We start from the raw sequence: 21,307 nt of genomic DNA on the forward strand, positions 1-21,307 counted from the left end.
CGCGATTATGGACAACATAATTCAAGAGTCTGCGGATGGATCCTTATGATATTTGGTTCGTGGAAAGGTGTCAGCAAGGCAAATGATTACTTAGATTAAAAAACACCTGGCGGTTTCCTGTGGTACCGCAGTACCATTTTCGCGTAGCGCGATTTAACCTATAGCCATATTTTGCGCGATGTTCATTAATCTGTGTCATCCACATGCTAGTCGCGGGAGAGAAAAAAAGAGATTTTCTTAGCAGTTACAGACTTTTATTGTCTTCGTTCATGTAGTATATGGCCCACACTTACGTTTTTCAGCTTAGAACGTAATTATGAGATATCTGGAGTTTTTTACCAAACAAGAATTTAATCATAAACGACATAAGGAACTGTGGTTCCTTTTTCAACTGATTTAAAATCTATTCATTACGCAATAACATTTAGATTCTAGAAGAAAATCTAAAACAGCTGTTGACATTGACTTTTTCGTCATTATCGGAAGGCAGAAATATTTCATAATTCCACAATTAAATACCTTAACCATCCTCTTAGAACTTGCATACTGCTACATGTAGGTAAGAATGAAGGCTCATCAGTTGTTTTATCACTAACTATTTTTTAAAATACGTTTCTGTTCACTTAAAGATTTCACAAGAAAAGCCTATAGCTATACGATTAAAACCGTGAGACATGTACTCGTACTAGCGGAGATACAACATAACATTACATAACATTACATTTGTCGCCATGTATGCTCAAGCAAACATCAATGAACCGCGAAACTAACACAGTCTGTTAGTGTAAACAGTTAAAACAAAGAAAATACATTTCCTAAATTCTGGCAAAGAATACAGAAATAACGTACTCTTTGATGAAAAAATGTAACACCTGTAGATCGTGCTCTTCGTCTCCTTAAGTATTGGTATTGACCGGGTGAACTTTCACCCAAATCCCATCCTTAGCCTGTAGAGTTATGCTGTCACAGGGGACGGCCGGAGGTTTGGTCTCGTCCAGCTCCAGCTGGAAACGCTGCAGGATCAGCGCCACCGCCACCTTCATCTCGTTCATGGCGAAGTTTTGCCCGATGCAGTTCCTGCAAACAAATAATCACGCAGTTCTATGCATTACCTGCAGTAAAACAGTACTAGTGACTCTCTGATTTAGTACCACTTTTGTGGCCACCTTTGGTTGGTTTCTTGGATAAATTTCCCCTTTCGACCCTAGCTTTAAGAATTCTGAATGCAATTGCTAACTGCCAACTGTAATCTTTTTCTTCAAGTCCCTTGGTTTGCTATTATATGACAAGCTTTATTGGCACGACAGAAAGTACAGTGACTTTTTTATTTTCAAATATAAGCAACAAAAAGAGTGGATATAGAATAAGAATTAAAACTCTACTAACTAAACCGTATAGGATGTTATTATAGACGGATGTGATTGTCCTTTTTTAATACATGCTGTAAATCCATTTCTTGTAACTCAACGCCTATCTAAGAGACATCTAAGATACATGGTTTAGTTCTTACCTTGGTCCTGCAGAGAATGGCAGGAAAGCGTGGGGAGATCTGTTCTCCATGTTCTCAGGTGAGAAGCGGTAAGGATCATACACCTGGATATGGAGGGTTTAGGCAAATTAAGGCTCTCTGTGTATAATACACATACGTAACGAACATTTACCTGGGAACGCTTATCTATTTGAATGAGCATCGTGACGCTCTCTATCCGGCCGTGCAATATTAGTAACATGTGAAACTAGAGATACCTCAACGGAATGACAGCTGGTGAGTTAATAAAAAGAAATACCGTAGGATTTGGCCAAATTTCTGTGTTCCTATGGAGTCCAAGGAAATCAGCAAAAGTTGGGCTACCTGAAGAAAGAAATGTTTACATATGACAGCCATACGCTTAATCAATGGAAATACCAATGATAATAGTTTATTGTAAATTCTTGCCTGAGGGCTAATTGCAGGGAACATGCAAGGGAACACGCAAGCAGTGTAGAATAGTATAGAATATGTCTAAAAGCTAACTCTCAACTGTAACTTGTTGGGTAGAACTTCTTTTCCTGAGACAATGGAAGGATCCCACCTTTTCTATAATGTACGAAAATAAATCTCACCCTTTGGCAACGATTTTCCTTCAGGGAAGGTCATGTCCTGCTTCAAGGATCGCATAGTTCGAGGAATTGGAGGAACACAGCGCATGCTCTCTTTGATGCACATGGTGATGAACGGTAGTTTGCCAATGTCATGCCTGTAGAGAAACATCGGTAACATCGAGAACAATGTAAGATGTAAGGGGTCCAATACTTCGTCTTTTGAGAGTGAAGTTTGAAGCAGCTGTCGTACAATCCAGTGGTACACCTTTTTGCAACAACACCTGAAGGGGGCTTTGCCCAATAATGTATGAAAAGGAACACACATAATGCGAGAACTACAGTGATCATATCAATGACGGTGGTTGAAATAAAAACGAAGATAAACAGGTCATACAGGTTAGTAAATGATAACTGTCAGAGGTATGATCTCACCATGTCATTTGAATCCGTCCATGAAGCGCTTCTTCCACCTCCCTCCTGCACTTGTCCTGATAGTCCTTGTTTTGGGCCAAGTGGAACAGTGTCCAGCTGATTCCACTGGCAGTGGTATGGTGGCCGCCGAACAGGAAAGTGTTGACTTCGTCTCGGATCTCGGAAACACTCAGCCCGGTACCGTCTTCATCCTTAAATAAACCGTGATGTTCTTAGTGATGAAAAAATAATAATTGTCCAAGTAGGATGAGTAATTTGAAAGGAATTAGCTGTTGTCTTCATCCTTAAAGAAACCGTGATGCTTTTGTTGATGAAACAATAATGGCAATTGTCCGAATAGTATGAACAATTTGAGATGAGCGGGCTGGCTAGAATATAAAAGCTGTACATTTATTGCTTTTAGTCCCCAAAAAAACCTATCGACATGGATATGGTTATCTTCATAGAACTGGAGGTATGTATCATAATTGTATGGGCCTGTGACAATAACACTGGTAGCATAGTCATAATTCTGCATAGTCATAATTCTACCTTTGCTTGCAACAAGATATCCAAAAGGTCCAAGCATTTCCCACTTCTTGTCCTCGTTAAAGTGAAGTCTTCTTTCTTCAGTTCTTCTTTCCTTTTCGTTATGACCTGTTCGGAGAAACCGTGAACGGTCTTGCAGGCCTGGCGGAATCTTTACAGATACAGGAAGGAATGGTGCAGTTATAATCATACAATACACGCAAAGCGACAAAGTGTGTATAATTTGCATTATGATAAGGAATGAGTGCATTTTACAGAACCAATGCCTTGAGAGATATGCTTGTTGCTTGGGATGTTTGGTGGAGGAGACAACTTTTCTATTTTAGATCATATTGTGGGCTTTTAATTGCTCCTAACTATAAAGAAAAAGTCATTCAATAGTAAATTTTAAAAATCCTAGCTTACCGGCGTCCTCTTGTACTGAGATAGTAGATGAAGTCAATATGGTGCAGTGGATTCTCGGTCCGTTCATAGAACAGTCTGTTCAAGTCGTGTACAGCCAGGATATAAGGGGCCGACTTGCTACAATATGGCAGGAATGTTTGTTAGTCGAGGACCAACAACGCAACAAAACAAGAGCGAATTTTTGACGACGCCTCAGGGGAGTCGTCAAGTGGTATATATTGCATTCAGTCTGCAAAAATTCTAGGAATTGCACAGGCATTTTTCCAAGAATGCTAGTACTCCCCAGTATGCTGGGTATGCAAGCCCTCCCCCCCCCCCAAATCTGTCCCCGAAGTATCTCTGGTATGCAATGGTGGAATGTAGGTCACACTGGCTTCCTGGAGGCATTGGGCCTTTGAAACCAGTGGTAAGACAGGGAAACTCTGCACAATGGATCACGTTGTCTTGGTTGTTATGTTATGTTATGAAGGATACGTTCTCTTTTCTAGAGCTTGTTCACGCCATACGCCACAGGCAGACAGGAAATACTTCTGTAGTGCTCAGCTGTAGGTTTAGGTCACTGGCAGACCATTGTGCTGTACCGGGGATAGTACATTTCTGCTGGCTGTAGGTTTATGTTACAGGTGGGCTAGTATATTGTGCCAGGGATAGTGCGACAGGGAAGTTCCAATCTATTTCTGATTTGAGCTGTATTGTTGTATCCTTAATCGTCGTCATGGCAATAATACAATTCTTGTTTTCGTGCTCTTAACATATTGACTTGCTGCAATATTAGAAGAGAGTATTATGAATTCCCGGCCCGAAATTTCCAACAAAAAGTTCAATAAACTATCAGACAGGGCATCATTTTGTAAACGTGCCTGTAGCATAAGCCTTCTCTCGGATTGGACGTAAAGTCGCGGACAGGCCCCGTGTTTGATCAATCAATCAATCAATCTTTACTGCGCAACAATTGTACGGGTACAATGTATGGCAAGTTCGGGTGTAATACATGACATTGTACAGAACATCAAGATAAATATCTACGTGGTTGCTTATACATAACAATGGTAAGAGGGTTCTATGTAACAAATGACTTGTCGCTATGTTACTTCAGCTGAGCGGATTAATTCATGGGGAACAGGTATTACTAGAACATAGTGGTACACGATACAGAGTTAACATCAAGTGTTTGTGACAGTACGATTCCTTTTTTGAAAAGCAGTAGAGATGTATTGGCCTATGTACAAGGAAATTGCATCAGGACATGTTTGAGGAGAGTAACGCCTCGAGCACGTTAGAATTCCCACCGCACTTATCGAAAGGAGACGAGGTAAACCACGGCGAATGGATCAGTCCTTGCAGCCTGGTCTAATACTCACTGTGCAAAACTGGTGTGCTACAACAGAACATGACTACCGAATTCCTTGTAGGGTATAATATGAATAGGATAAAATTTAAAATCGTTCATGTAATATTTTCGCGAAGGATAAAATTACTTACCCGTCAGTCTGGCAACTGCTGTTGTAACTCAGGCTGCATTTCAGTATGTTGTCCAACGTCATCAGCCCGATATGGTCGAATAACTCAACAGATGTGCCCGGACCACGTGACGTCCACTTATCCTGCGAATAGATTGAGACTGGACTTTTAGTGCCACCCCAGGCCAGGCCAAAGATTATTTTAAAGTCTTTATTTATTGATTCTAGTCATTTTAACAGTACCACGTGTGCAATGGAATAGACCTGTTAAAATCGTATCAAATTACATCTATAAGGAATAAAAGAGTCGTGGATTTTAACCGGTTTCCCAGAAAATTTAAGGGACTTGGATGACATGTACAGAATGCAATTGCAACCAAACCAAAGTACTAGAGCGTACCAGAAGCACGACTGTTGACTCAGAGAACAGCTTCACATAGTGCTTCAGGATGTCGAAGTGAAAAGCCGGCGTCAGCAGACGTCTGTTCCTCTGCCACTTGCTGCCTTCACTTGTTAGAAGACCGTCTCCTACATGAAATACACGAATACAAGGAGTTGGTGGTAGTATAGGCAGGTTTCAAAAAGAACTTATGATCAAAGATACGACTTTTTACATCAGACCAGATTTGTACAAATGTAACAAAACGATAACGTCATCATTAGCCAGCAAACATAATATCCTTGAAAGTGTTAGGTTTGACAAGAAACACATTGTTATCATTGTTGCTACAACACTATTTATGTTCGTAAAGAAACTAGGCGAAATCTGCACCTACCGAGCCATGGTCTAAACATTCTGTACGCCCAGTCAGTCTTTTGTGCTGAAAGGCAAAACATGACATACTGTACGTACAGAATTCTGACAACAGAAATCTGAGAGAAAGCGTTACTGAGAGCACGTTGAGAACGTTGCATAGCCTTATCTTATTAGTCTGCAAAGATGCCACTGTTGAAAAGAAATTTTGCAAACAAGAGCTTTTACGTTTGAGTGAAAACGAAGGGGGGAAACTGAACCACCAATCACCCTAACGTGCAATTATCACTAGCTCGTTGCTTGTTGAGTCTTGCACTTTCCAGGACAAACTGGTGCAATGGCCGAGTGGGTAGAGTGTTCGCCTTGCATTCGGTACAGGTCGCGAGTTCGATCCCCGGCCTGGTCATACCCAAGACTTTAAAAATGGTACATGCTTCTGCTTAGCACTCATCACTAATGAGAAAGATCACGACCAGCGGACCTTGCCCCATGCTGTAGCAGGCTTGCACAAAAGTCTGGCCCAAGGGCGCCATCCCCTAAGCCTGTGCACAGATGTACGGCCAAATTCAACTTAATGTGAAGGACAGGGATACTCACTTTTACCACTCAAGATTGGCTTAATGTTCTCGGGATGGCTGCAGGCTATAGTGGCAATAAGGGAACCCAGCCAATAGACATGGGAACGGTTGTGCTCAACCAGAGACAATATCGCCGTCTGCAAGAACGACAGCTAAATTAGTGTAACCTACACTATATTTTTACTTACAAGAAAAACACAATAACATCTATGCCTGGAAACAACGCGTCCCTTGTTAAAAGAAACAGCGTTTTTTTTAGCTCATCAATGATTAAGATAACAGTTGATAAAGTCCAAGATTAACTACATGATTACCAGACATCTAATTCTACAATTCAACATTTAGCTCGTTTCCTTGGCGAATCCTAGTTAAAGGGCACATAAAACCAAAGAACTAAAAAAGTTCTTTGATAAAACAGAAATCGAGACAAAAGGGGGCACATTCCGTATTGATAAGATGCTTATAACTAGATCTGGGATGGGTTTTCTTTTCATATTTTCAGATGAGACAAAGGCATCCAAGGGTAGTGTATTTGGGAGGATGTTGTATCACAATAAACTTAACACTTGTTTATAAACCTACCAAGTCACGGTTGAATTCAGGAAACTGCTTCACGGCCCTCCTGATCTTTACCTGCCACGCTATGAAGCTCACCACCCACAAAGACAGACGGACAGCCAGTACCAACACCAGGGTCCACATGGCCAGCGTGGTGCCGGTAACGCCGGCGGGCAGTCGGGCAGACAGGAGGCGGAGGAACTCAGAGACATGACTCTGATCATTCTCTATGGACGCAACCATCTCGAGAGTGCGGAAAATCTTGAACAGAAAAAAGACACATTTCACATTTTATGAATTACCCAATAATGAATTAAACCGTAATGCCTCTGGTAACGACAGTTGTACATTGTTTCCATGAAAGGCACTGTTTGAGCTTTCCCATTCATTACCATTGATTCACATGCGTTATGACAGACAGGCTACAGAGAGTAAATTCATGAAATAAAGTTAGTACAAGGCTAATTCCCTAGGCCGATAAGAGGAGCTCATTTTCCGTGATTAGGTCACATTGACGTAATGTTATGGCTGACATACGCATTGATTTTTTCCTGTTTTCCCAAAAACACTGTGGCCACATGTCACCCAATAGCGTGATTGGTAAATCAGAATTTCATGCTTGCCAGAGGATCTGCTCTCCAGGGTATGGGAGCACATGGTCAGGGCATGGTACCACAACGCCCTTGTTCCCTCTGTAAACAATAATGGCAGTATAAACATTATCAATGGCGACAATTGTCTGTTACAATGTTACTTGAGGTGAACATTAGAGGAAAGAAGCCTGAGAAAAAATGTACGTTTAGCCCTTTGGTCTGGTGTCATTTTTTGCTGGATTTTTTTCGCCCTGACATATTAGTTTTTGGGTCTTAAGAGGATGTCGCCCATACAAGTCAGTCTGACCTTATATCCACGTAGTGTAAGACAAGGAAAAAATCTGAGACATGCAAATTTTTCCTCATGCAAATGAGGAAAATGTGTGTCACTAAAAGTCAAACGTGCGGTATTATTAACCCCCAAAACAGTGGAAACTGCATGACCTCGAGAGAGTCGAAACCCCTCGGTAGGCGGGGCTAGCACTATACATACATTACGGGTTATCCGTTACATTGGTTATCTTTTACATAATGCAAGTATGTCAAAAATGTTCATGATACCATACTTCTCCATAATAGTGATCCGTTATGTCTTAGTCTTTACCATTTTCATGGGGTAACAACTCAATGGCGTACTTCTCTCATTCTCGCTATTTGGCCAATTTCTACCCATGGAGTCTAGTATACTATTTGGTTTCAACATTGTCAATTCATTTCTGTTTTTTTTTTCTTTATGTAAGCATATAAATTATACCTTTAATCAGATCATTACTATGATATGACATGATATGATATGATACATTATAATATATTTAAAACATGATCACGCCTTTTGGTTATAACTGGCAAATCTTCGGAAGCTGCTCAGAGACGTCAAAACTAATAACCTCCCATCATGCAACACGTGCATTTTGGTGCTGTATTAACATATCGATTTGCATGTTTGACCTACTTACGAATTGTCACCTTTTCACGACATTAAATATTGCCCAACTAACTCATCTTGCATTTTGTAGTTCGTTCATCCATTTCGGTAGATATGGTTATCGTTTGGATTATGAGTGTAACATTTTCAGGTTATGTAAAAGCTACATGATAAACCCCTCCCCCGCTCCTGAATAAACAGTAAAGCTCCTCCTTGACAACATTGATTAGTTCGTCGGTCATGTGCTCACACGCACACAGCAAATATGTGATAAAAGCATACCAGTAATGCAGTAGTCACTGACGAGAATAGTAATGGAGAAACAGTACCTTTTTGTTGTTCGTTAAACTGAATGGTGGTTAGACAGTAGAGCACTTCGTTGTCCACCGGCACTGAGAATCTCACAGTGCAAAGGTCAGGTAGTAATCACATCAAGGGGGCAAATAGAATACACAGGACTAAACACCGTGGGATCGAACGGTGGATGTCTCCCGTCCCGAGATACACGATGTTGTTTCACATCTTGTGCTTCAGTTTTCTCGCTGTCTCCCAGTTGACGTTATATTTTCTCAGACGTATCTACAGTATTTTGGGGCTCGAGTTGTCATCAGTTACCTGTGCCCATTTTAACACGCACCACCATGAACGTAACCATGCCTTAAGAACTTTAGGCTGAGAAGTTTTATTGATATTATGAATTGGAGAACAGATTTTGTTCATGTCTACACTTTAAAGGACTTTTTCTGCAAGGTCTGAGAACCCTACTTTCTGATAGAGCCCAAAATGAACTTCTTGTTGAAGATCAATGGAGAGCTCTTTGAGATGCTAGCTTACAACCCCCATACCAATACACGTGATGCTACTAGAGTTAGGAGATCAGCATATATCTTGCTAAGTAAGGCTACTTATAGGAACGAAAGGCAAGCACTAGGTTTCTGTCTGAATATTTTTCGTAGCCATTTTGGTTGTGTGCACCAAGCCCAAACAGCGATTAACCTCATGCTTTTTTTCGCGCTATACATGTACTAAAAATAGTTGCACCCACATACTTGAGAGAATAAAGCGTTTTTTTAAGTGAGGTAAAACTTAGATTTTCTAAGTGCAAGTAGAATATGGGTTAAACATGCTCACAAATGTTTGCCAACAATGAATTAATGAATGAATGAAGACCTTTATTGCACATTTTTGCCCCACTGGGCTAAGTACAGGTCACATGGTAAGGATCATATATTACTGTAATAATTTTGTATTAATCAAATACAACACAAGAGACTGCAATTCCTTTATGCCATGCCGTGTTCTAAATTTTACAGATGATGTTATTAGAAATAAATTGTAGAAGAAGTACTAAAACAGTAAGTCATTGACTCGTTTATCGTTATTCAAAGGTAAGGAAACTTTTATATTCCATAATTGGCCCGCAAAGATATCTAAACCCTTATCTTAACCCTTATTTGCATCCTCGGCAAGAATAAGGCGACTTATATTAGATATTCAAACATTAGATATGTCAGTCTTTTCTGGTCACTTTTAAATTTCACAAGAAACATTTACCTAACTACTAACTTATTACAACTACGATAAATGTCATTGCCATTTACTAGCGTAGATATCACATAACATTACATGTCCCCATGTATACTTTAGTGAACCGTAGAACCAACATACGTTATGTTAACATGGTGATTTCATCAAACAACTAGGATTAACAATATTCGCTATATTTTGACATAGAATACAGAATTGGGAAACATTGCAAGTTAACTAGAACGTTGTCCCACAATTAGTTGTGCGTATTGGTCTTGATCGGGTGAACTTTCACCCAGATCCCATCCTTAGCCTGTAGAGTTATCCTGTCACAGGGGACGGCTGGAGGTTTGGTCTCGTCCAGCTCCAGCTGGAAGCTCTGCAGGATCAGCGCCACGGACACCTTCATCTCGGTCATAGCAAAGTTTTGCCCGATGCAGTTCCTTAAAACAAACATCAGCTAGGTATAAGAATGCTTCAAAGTACTCCTGTATATTACCAAATTCTATTTTATGAAAAATACAAATACAAGGATGGTTTAGGTCTTAACTTGATGCTGCAAAAAGATACTCAACGAGATAAGATACGAGGGCGATTCAAAAAGTAATGCCACTGGTTCTATAACAGGCTCATGTTTTCATCGAATGAGTTGAAGTTTGGCACAAAGGTACAAAAATATATCCTCTTGAGATTGAGACATCTCAATTTGTTGTTAAGATTTTTATGACTGACTGAGTTGAGTTCAAGATGACCACACCCTTGTTATCCAGTCGGAAGAAATTAGAGGGTCAATTAACGTGCGATTGGTAATGTCCCTGAATCACTTGTAGCTATTGTAAGGAACTAAAATTGCACATGTGTCAAGTTGCATTTCTCTATAAGCCACATGCCTATTTTCATCTTTTAAATACAACCATTTATTATTTTTTCGTTCCTGGTGTGAAGTAAGGTCGTTAGGGTCGTAATTAGCGGTGGATTACGGGTGGGCTGCTTAAAGTTTCTATAACCGACTTTCGTATCAACTGAGAAAAATCAAACTTAACACACTTCTTGGTCTTGAAACAGTTAATAATTGTGCAATGTTTCGTTTATTCGTTTTATTCGTTTATTCAGAAAAGAATCAGCATCGCAGTTTGTAAGAACAAACTGAATATCACTGATTTTGTACAAATTTTCAACATGTCGACTACAAAATATATGTATATACATCCATTAAACAAATTACAGTACATGATACAGAAACGCCTATACAAAGTTGTACATTATACTTCACAAGGAACACCGGAGTCAAGGACAGGAACGTCCTACGCAGAGTATCAAGCCTCATTGTACAGGCGTATAGCCTGGTACAAGAACGACCTTCTCAGTCTCTGTGTCCGGGCAGCTGGCACAGTAAGTGCATTGCCGTTTCTAAGAGTCCTCCCAGTGACTGTGGTTCTGGCCGGCGGCACCAGGTCATGGAGGGGGTGACCCTCGTCCAGCATGTCCCTCAGTAGCTTCACTGCCGCAACCTCTCGTCGTTCTTTTAGCGTCGGCAAAGCAGGCACCTCTCGTCTTCCCCCCAGTGAGACGATACGGAGTGCTCTCCGTTGTACTCTTTCAATTTGTCTCTCTTGCTCCTTACTACACCCTACTAGTAGTACGTGCCCATATTCGAGCACAGGTCTGATAAGTGTGACGTACACCTGGACCAAATCCACGACACTAGTGCCCTGTTTAGTAAGGAGCCTAAGATAATGAAGCCTACGAGAGGCCTTCGTGACCATGGATGTCACTTGGTTATTAAACGTCAAGTACCTATCCAAAATAAACCCCAAACCCTTGGCCTGTTCAACCCATGGCACCTGTTGTCCCCCTAAGATAATCTCTGGTGGGACAGGAACTGATCTGTTAAAACATATTTGCATTAGCTGACTTTTGCCTCCATTTAAAATCATCTTGTTGTCGCTAGCCCATACATCCAGCTGAGTCGCTTCCTCCTCCACTGCCCTGTCGCTGTTTGCCACAGCCACATGGAGAGATCGCGACAAGCTGACGTCGTCAGCATAGCCAACATTTAGTGTGGAACTATACACTGGTGACCTAGTGCTCATAAACAGCAAAAATAAGTAGGGTGAGAGAACACCCCCCTGTGGGACTCCTGATGTTAAAGTGTGCCAGGTGCTGAACTTGCCATGGGTCACAACTCTTTGCTGTCTATGTTTGAGATAGTTGTGTATCCATGCCAGCATGTGTGGACTCACTTGTAGATTGTTAACACACATCAGCAGCAGGGCGTGATCTACCCGATCAAAAGCTTTGCTCATATCCGCAAAAAGTGCCCTTACGAGAGTTGGCTTTTTGGAGTCAAGAGCAGATAACCAGGTTTGTACCAAACGCACCAATGCTAATGTGGTTGACGAGCCTTTCATGTAGGCGTACTGGTCCCGGATGACCGTAGTTAGTGCAGGGAGTAATCTCTTGAGAACGCATCTCTCGAGCAGTTTTGCCAAAACAGCTAAAAGGGAGACTGGTCGAAAGTCCTCCACTTGAGATGCTCCAGCAGCCTTCGGTACAGGCACAACATTTGCCGACTTCCACACTGAGGGCACTGTGCCCTTCGCATACGAGGTGTTGAAGAGATGGCAAACAACAGGTGCTAAGTCCTCAGCACAGTCCTTAAGCACCCAGTTTGGTACGTTGTCCGGCCCACTAGCTTTCCTTGGGTTGGTAGTCTTGAGTAAAACTTTCACCTCGCCAATCGAGCACAAGTCAGGACACACGCCTGCGAACGGAAGCGGGAAGATGTAAAGAGACTCACTCTCACACCCTGCTTTGGCGAAATACTGACTGATGCTCTCTGCTGAAAGCTCATCTGTGATTGTAGCTCTCCCACTGCTTCCTGATCTTCCCAACTCCCTGTTGATACACTCCCACCATTTACGAGGGGCTTCACCTCTGAGCTGCTGGATGCAGTGACGGTAATGCCAGTTTTTGGCTTGGCGTATAGCGGTGTTGACCTTGTTCCGAAGGCTTCTCCACATCTGCGTCTTTCCATGTTGCTGGAATTCTGTTTGCCTCTTTTCAATGGCTTTCTTAACTCTCTCTGTGAACCATCCTTTGTCGTTGGTCCTGACTGGACTCATCCTGACAGGACAGTAAGTGTCAAGAAGGGATGTGAGAATCGCGTAAAATTTGGCCACCTTGTCATGGGCTGACACTGCCTCAAACACCTCCGTCCAGTCCTGCACTGCTAGGGCCATTTCGAACTCCCTCTTCCTGTGGGGGGTCACAACTCTACGAGGAACTCTGACAGTCGGGTGTTTTACAGCAGGTATACCAGACTTGAGCAGGACACAAGCATGATCACTATTCCCTATTGGTGGGATTATCTGAGGCTTGTTGTAGTTCTGAGCCAAGTTAGTGATCACAACATCCAAGATTGCTGCTCCCCTTGTGGGTTGTTTAACAATCTGTTTTAAGGTTGGGTGGGCTGTTTGCAGACGTTTAAGTGGAAGACCGTTCAAGTCACCGCACAGCAAGATCCCAGCTTGGGGTTGGTGGTTGAGAATGGTATCAACTCTGGTTACCAGGTGAGTTAACATAGCGTCAGACCCTTGTTTGTTATTTTTGCATGGGGGGTGGTAGATCACGCCAAGTGCAATCACTGGAATTGACCTGGGAAGCCGTCGCGGCCGGACTTGCACCCAGATCACTTCCAGGTCTCTTTCCTCTAAGTCGTGCAATCTGCGAGCTTGAAAGCCCTCAGGAATGTACACCGCAATCCCTCCCCCTTTCTGATTTGGCCTGTCCCGTCTAAACAATTTGTAACCAGGCATTGATATAACATGGTCAGGTATATCTGGAGTGGTCCAGGTTTCTGTCACACATACAATTTGTGCCGAGTAATTTTCAACAGTAGCTTCCAGCTCATGTTTCTTGTTCTTGATAGATCTAACATTTGTCAACAGTAGTGAGGGAGTCACTCTCTTTACAGAACTGTTACTACTGCTTTGAGAGCTACAAATCAGAGATACATTTTGCAACACTCTTTCCCTCCTGTACACTGGCCTTTCCCAGGTCCTCTGACTAACTAAGGGTTTAATCTTGCAGGGCTTGTCCCTCCTACTACTACCACCCCTTCTCCCCCTGTACCCACCAGTGGCATGGTTAAAGCACCCTGGTGGTCTAGGGCAAGCTGGAAAACACATGTTGCAGTGTCCTTACTTCAAAATGTACAACTGTAAAAGCGTCACATCAATATAGTACAGACAACCTATCTGCTATTTGCATATTGCACAACATAAGACCATAAAACAAATTGACTGCAAATTACAGCTGCCGCCGACCCGGCGCTAAAATAATACACATCATATCATTGCACTTCCATCAGAAACACATCAGATTCTGCACTATAGTCATCTCTAATCAATAAAATCTGACCAGACATCAGAGGTCGGAAGAAGTGGCACCCCCCTCCCCTCTTTCCGAGTAGGTAACAGAGTGGGATTTTCCAGCATAAAAAACTCTGTCTTATTAAAAAATGTCGACTAAACACAATACTCTATAAAGTCATCTTACATTACAGCACAAAAAGAAAACTGGATGGTTTGTTTAGGATAGGATTTTTACCGATTTTAGATCCTTCCAGCTTCCTCTGCTAAAACAAACATGGCTGCCCTCTTCCTGACCTCTGACCTCTTTTCGCATCTGTTGGTTAATGGAAAACAGTCTACAAAAACCTTTATTCAACAAATCACATATTTGGCTATTAATCAAACTGTCTGTAATATAGCAACTCGCTCTATTCTAGTGGCTGTAAAAGATGAACCATTAAAAGTTCAAACATGAAATTTAACATGTAATCTATAGAGACATTTGTTATTATACAGGTAAAATTTCAGCTTACTACAATAGTTTTAAAATGGTAAGATCTAGAGGAACTGATCTCCTGACAAGCTTTTAAGCTCGTGGTCATCTTAAAGTCATCTCAGTTGCTCATAAAGATCTAAACCTCAACTCGAGACATCTCAATCTCAAGAGGATATAGTCTTGTACATTTGTGCCAAATTTGAACTCATTCGATGAAAAAATGAGCCCGTAATAAAACCAGTGGCATTACTTTTTGAACCGCCCTCGTATATAAGGGCACTTCAAAGACCTCCCGAACATTACCGGATACTAAAGTACATGCTATAGATTGATAGATTGATTTCATTAGTAAAGTTGAGAAATCTTGAATGTTTTATCAATAGTCAATGGACATATCTTTTAAAAAATTGGATGGTTTGTGTCATACCTTGGTCCTGCGGAGAAGGGCAGGAACGCGTAGGGAGATCTGTTCTCCACGTTCTCAGGTGAGAAGCGGTAAGGGTCATACACCTGTGATATGAAGAATTTCAGGCAATTTTAAACTCGCTATGCAGAATACAATTAGAGAAATGTGACTCAGAACGTTTATCTTCAATCAGAAATTGGGTTGAAAAATTGCGACTTTTTCTGTCAGTAGGAATGCGTGAGCTCAGAGCTTTGACAGTTGGTTAGAAAATACTGCAAACATACCGTAGGATTTGGCCAGATCTCCCTGTTCCTATGGCTTAACTCGAAACCAGCAAAAGTTGGGCTTCCTGTAGAAAGCAAATTTACAGATAGAACGACATAGCCATACACCAGAACCAATGGAAAACATTTGAAATGTCGATGACGTCTGTAAAATTAGCTCACCCTTTGGCAACGACTTTCCGTCAGGGAAGGTCAGATCCTGCTTCACGGACCGTGCCACTCGGGGAACAGGGGGGACACAGCGCATGCTCTCTTTGATACACATGGTGATGAATGGTAGTTTGGCGACGTCATGCCTGTACAGATACGTCATCAGAAACATCGACAGCATTGCATCATCGACAACGCTTTATCTTCTAGAATTTAACTTTGAAGATGATCTTAGATATCAGTACGAGGGGTAATCACTTCACCCTTGTTTTTCTCGCCACTTACCTTCTAATTTAGAAAAAAACGAATGCCAGGAAAGTAATGACTACAATGATTTGTAATTTGGAGGATATTGATAAAAGGCTTCATGCTATGAAGTTGTGGCTCAAAATCTGAGTTGTGCTTTTTATTTCTGGGTGAGGCCGAGAACTTACTGATCACCCCTCGAAGTTTTACAGTTTCGGTGGGTGATTGTTTTTTCACAAAGCGCTTCCTATACTTGTGAAAACTAGAGAACATGTAAATCACCTTGATAAATGACGTAAAGCATGGCTGCTATGGCGAAGAAAAATCATGTTAGACAGGTACTAAATGATAAGCGTTTGAAATACATCAATTTTTACCGTGGCGAATATTTCAATATCATTCGGTCCAGGAACGACGGAGATGAGTCTAGGATGAAAATTTATACTAAGAGGAAGCATATTTGTATGAGACTAGCACTAAGAAATATGAAGGCTCTGGAAAGAAGTTCTCACCATGTCATTTCTGTCCGTCCCTGAAGCACCTCTTCCACCTCCCTCCTGCACTTGTCCTGATATTCCTTATTTTGGGCCAAGTGGAACAGTGTCCAGCTGATTCCACTGGCAGTGGTGTGGTGGCCGCCGAACAGGAAAGTGTTGACTTCGTCCTGGATTTCGGAAACACTCAGTCCGGTACCGTCTTCGTCCTTAAATAAACCATGACGCTTTTAGTGATGAAAAAAATAATTGTCCAAGTAGGATGAATAATTTGAAAGGAATTAGCTGTTCAGATAAAAACATGGTGCATGACTTCTTTTCTTAAAAGTCCATGTTCATAATAAGGAGAAATGTAACCCTAAGGCTAAACTCTATGGACATGTGGTATGATTGTCTGGTACTATGTACTGAGTACTATGTACATCTAGGAACCTGTAGCTACATGAGCATGAGCTGTGTTGAGAAACTACTTTCTGGAGAAAACTAAACTTTATATAGCCAACACGAAAAGAGGTTTTCGTCTGCAGAAGACTGGTCCATTTCGCGAGTCAGCCGAAACTTTGGGTAAAGTTCCAACTCTTTCCATGCTGGTTAGTTTACTTTCTACATGTATGAGCATCATCATAATGTTACCTTTGCCTGTAACAAGATGTCCACAAGGTCCAAACACTTCCCACTCCTTGAACTCGACCAGGCAAAGTTTTCCTTCTTTAGTCGTTCCTTCCTTTCCGTTATGACCTGTTCAGAAAGACCGTGGACGACTTTGCAGGCCTGGCGGAATCTGCAGTGATCAATTACAGACGGTAGTTGACAAAGATCATATTTTTGGTTTTGAATTATTACTTTCTTGCATTAAAGTGACCAGAAATCTTTGATATAACACTACACGAAAAGTTCCAGCTTACCTGCGTCCACTCGCACTCAGGTAGTAGATGAAGTCAATATGGTACGGTGCGTAATCAAACCGTTCGTCGATCAGTCTGGTCAAGTCGTGCACAGCAAGGATATACGGAGCCGACTTGCTGCAATATGGCAAAAAAAGGTTTGTTAATGTCCCAGTCCAGGCACAACAATGCAAACAAACAAGAGTGAAGTTTACAAGCCTTTTTTTCGTGCTCTTAACATCTTGATAGGATACATTCATGAAGGTTAGATATCCAGGTAAACAATATGCAAAAAAATAGTGGAGTTAGTGGTTCAACCAGATTATCCTGTTAGCTGTACTTGTATCAAATTGTTCTGCCTGTTCATTCTAGTGACGCTGAAGAAGAGTGATGGAATTTCCGAAAGTAAATCTCCGTTTTTTATCCAGTTGTAGAGACTGATTTGCATTTTTGATCTTGACAGGATATTCTTGTCGATAGCCATGACAACAAAAACTGCCTTTTGGAAACGTGACTGTAGCATATGGCAAACCGGACCATCATGTCTGTCTTATTTCTCATGAACGTATTTCCATATGCAAAGAAAACAACTTACCCGTCGGTCTGGCAACTGCTGTTGTAACCCAGGCTGCATTTCAGGATGTTGTCCAACGTCATCAGCCCGACGTGGTCAAACAACTCAACAGATGCGCCTGGACCACATGACATCCACTTATCCTGCGAATAGATATTGACACATCAATTTTGAATAGGGGGAGCTTGGGGATTTTGGATGGAATCAATTTTAGATCTTTGAATCAGGTGTTGAAGTGGCCGTTTGTATACAAGTAGACAAAGTCCGATTCCTGTACAAGTTTTGTTACAGTTGGGTTTACGAAGATATAATTCTTGCTGTAAAAAGTCAAATCTAAATCGTACCAGAAGCACGACTGTTGACTGAGAGAACAGCTTCACATAGTGCTTCAGGATGTCAAAGTGAAAAGCCGGCGTCAGCAGACGTCTGTTCCTCTGCCACTTGCTTCCCTCACTGAGTAGAAGACCGTCTCCTACATGGAAAAGCACGGAAACTCTCATTTATCTTGGAGGTTAAATTAAAGAACTTGTGATCAGGGATTGTTGCCATCCGACCAAACGTATACAAATGCTGCAACTACAACATCAGCATTTCCCAGCAAACATAATATCCGTAAACGTTGAAATTGAGTTAGCATTATCAGCAATGTTATCCTGGATACTGCAACGCTTTTATGTTTGTAAAGGAACTAGGAAAGATCTACACCTACCGAGCCAAGGTCGAAAGAACCTGTACGTCCAGTCAGGCTTTTGTGCTGAAAGGCACAATAGAAACCCGAGAGAAAGCGTTTACTACCGAAAGTAGTACTGACAGCTATTTAGAACGCTGAAGAGCAGTTATTGGAGTATTTTGAAACACAGGATAGCAAAAAATGTAAGCCCTGAAAAGCAAGCAGTTATCAATATTGCAAACTGGGGCTTTAAAATCTTCTTCTGAATGAAAAAAAGGATACAGTGAACAGATCGCCCTGTCACACAAATCAAAAACATTGCTTTTCAAACATGTCCATTTTGCGTTGGTCAGTTTCTAAATTCGACAGAAAATGATACTCACTTTTATTGCTCAAGATTGGTTTGATGGTGTCCGGATGGGTACAGGATGTAACAGCAATGAAGGGACCCAGCCACCGGACATGGTAGGGATTGTTCTCAACATGAGACAAGAAAACCTACAAGAACGACAGCTAGATTAGCATAGTCATTATACAGTAGAAGTGAAAACAAGATCATCGATAACAAGAAACAACGTGCCCATTGTGAGCCTTTCTGTGATAAGACGAGAATAGTTTATAAATTGATGAACAACTTGTCGCCTTCTACAATTCTGACAGTGGTTGGCTAAATCAGCCATCCTACCAATTGTATTGTCTCATTTAATTTGAAATTGAAAAATTACGTACGTAGTTATAAACGTCGAATCAAAATGGCCGGTTTCCCTTTCTATATGGGTAGCTATTAATTAGATATCACATTTAGTCTTATGAGCCTTGAAAGATTCGACATGAAATAAAGCCAAATGGACTCAATGAACTAAAACTCTGGGTCATATGAGGGGCGTTCAAGAAGTAATCCACCTGACCCATTTCCCAAAGGAGGAGATTAATGAAACTTGGTGCAGTTATTAGTCTTTCTCTTCATAGGAATCACCCAGAGTTATGCATTTCTACCACCGTTTGATGCAGCTCTGTACACCGTTTTTGTAGGACGCCCCAGGTTGGTCCTGCAACAGATGCCTCATCAATGGCAGAAGAGGGACGACCAGGTCTGGGAGCTGTTTCCACAGACTTCCGGCCATGTTTGAATTCACAATGCCAGCGTTTTACAAGGTCATATGATGGGGAATCATCACCATAAGTTTCTTTTATTTCATCAAAAGTCTCATTTGGTATGCGTCCTTTCAAATACAAAAACCGGATCACTGCGCGACACTCAACTGGCTCCATTTCACACATGGTCCATTTCACACCTGACTCAGTTCAAACACCTTTAAATCAAAAACCAAAATTAGTTCAGAGCTGTTTTTTGCAACATAACCCATAGAGATATGAATCATTACATATGCAAAATTTCATTTAGATCAGACTGGAAATGGGTCAGGTGGATTACTTCTTGAACGCCCCTCGTAAACCAACATACCCCATTAGGATCAGGTGGTCCAGGGTCTGGAAATTGCTTCATGACTCTCCTGATCTTTACCTGCCACGCTATGAAGCTCACCACCCACACAGACAGACGGACAGCCAGTACCAACACCAGGGTCCACATGACCAGCGTGGTGCCGGTAACGCCGGCGGGCAGTCGGGCAGACAGGAGGCGGAGGAACTCAGACACATGACTCTGATCATCCTCTGATGACGCTACCATTTCTAGAGAGTGGGAAATTTTCAACAAGCAATATTTCAGTGCATTAATGAAATTCATATTATGATCAGGTAAACGCTGATGCTTCTAGTATCAGTTCAAAAGACCTTTGTCCGTAGAAAGACGTCATGTTTCAGGGTTTTTTATTTGAGTTATGACAGGAAGGCCACAGAGATGTCGCACAGATGAGAATTCAGAAATAACAATAATTCTTATGCCAAACCAGGCTATACTGATCTATATTTGTGATCCAGATAATACGCCAGTCAGAAAAAATAATGTCCTTTGGTGACGGTATGGGTTCGTGGAACTCTAGGTCACTCAGGTATTACTTATATTATTACTTTATTTAATTCAAGAACACTCTGTTTGATGCAGCTAGACATCTCTAGGTGCACAGAGACGAACACAGTGACCTTCCAGCATGCAGCTCGCGTGTCAGGAGTTATATATTAATCAGCATATCCACTTGCCAATTTGACCCACTTACTCTGAGACTATGAAACCATCGCCCATTGCTGTTGACAGTTGTTCGAGGGGATTGGACTCTGACCACTGTCTAACACATCTTCATTTGTAATTCCTTCATCCATTTCATTGGTTAGGGTCATCGTTACTATATGGGTTGTGTAAGCGTATTATTCAAAGATTATGTAGCAGCTACCCCTCCCACGGCTCAGTAGACAGTTACACAACAATATCAGCTAAAGTTTATCACTGTCACGGTAGTTCTATATACTAACTTACACGGACACACATACAGTAAAGATGATAAGAAAGCACACCAATGATGCAGTAGACAAGTCCACAAGAGAACAGTAGAGAAGCCCTACCTTTTCGCTGTTAGCTTTGAGCTGCAATGTAGCGCTTCTATGTCTAATGATGCTGATAGAAAGACTTTGTCTCACGGGTGCAAAGGTCAGGTTGTTATCATATCAAGGGGGCAAAATACACAGCACAAGGCACCGTGGGATCTCGTTACAAGATGATCCACTTAATAATAATAATAATAATAATCATCTGGTGTATTTTGCCAGCCAGTAGGTACCCAAAGTATGAGTAATGAGGCTGTTTAACGTGGTCGAGGCACCTCCTCGAACACGGGACCCCCGTTTTACGTCCCTCCCGGAAGACGATGTCGTGGAAAACTTCGTGAGGCTACAGCAATCCGGACGTCCTTGGTTGGTCCCCCATCCAAGCACTATCCGGACCGCGC

General features: G+C 41.7%; 2 protein-coding genes across 2 annotated transcripts; both read right to left on the minus strand.

The window, feature by feature from the left end:
• Nucleotides 1-240: 240 nt before the first annotated feature.
• Nucleotides 241-7,055, minus strand: LOC118409708 (cytochrome P450 4F22-like). The gene is made up of 12 exons (XM_035810964.1): nucleotides 6,822-7,055; nucleotides 6,259-6,376; nucleotides 5,684-5,728; nucleotides 5,308-5,435; nucleotides 4,930-5,051; nucleotides 3,448-3,564; nucleotides 3,046-3,193; nucleotides 2,515-2,705; nucleotides 2,104-2,237; nucleotides 1,788-1,852; nucleotides 1,511-1,593; nucleotides 241-1,077 (listed from the first exon to the last, which is right to left on the minus strand). Exons 1-12 carry the CDS (start codon nucleotides 7,038-7,040, stop codon nucleotides 897-899), a joined length of 1,551 nt encoding a protein of 516 aa, XP_035666857.1. The 5' UTR covers nucleotides 7,041-7,055; the 3' UTR covers nucleotides 241-896.
• Nucleotides 7,056-9,472: 2,417 nt separating this feature from the next.
• Nucleotides 9,473-21,022, minus strand: LOC118409161 (cytochrome P450 4F22-like). Its single transcript, XM_035810030.1, has 13 exons — nucleotides 20,925-21,022; nucleotides 19,867-20,096; nucleotides 18,785-18,899; nucleotides 18,441-18,485; nucleotides 18,076-18,203; nucleotides 17,753-17,874; nucleotides 17,179-17,295; nucleotides 16,907-17,054; nucleotides 16,292-16,482; nucleotides 15,546-15,679; nucleotides 15,384-15,448; nucleotides 15,121-15,203; nucleotides 9,473-10,285 (listed from the first exon to the last, which is right to left on the minus strand). Exons 2-13 carry the CDS (start codon nucleotides 20,092-20,094, stop codon nucleotides 10,099-10,101), a joined length of 1,563 nt encoding a protein of 520 aa, XP_035665923.1. The 5' UTR covers nucleotides 20,095-20,096; nucleotides 20,925-21,022; the 3' UTR covers nucleotides 9,473-10,098.
• Between the last annotated feature and the right edge of the window lie 285 nt (nucleotides 21,023-21,307).

The sequence above is a fragment of the Branchiostoma floridae genome, chromosome 2 (assembly GCF_000003815.2).
Source record: "Branchiostoma floridae strain S238N-H82 chromosome 2, Bfl_VNyyK, whole genome shotgun sequence".
NCBI lineage: Eukaryota > Metazoa > Chordata > Leptocardii > Amphioxiformes > Branchiostomatidae > Branchiostoma > Branchiostoma floridae.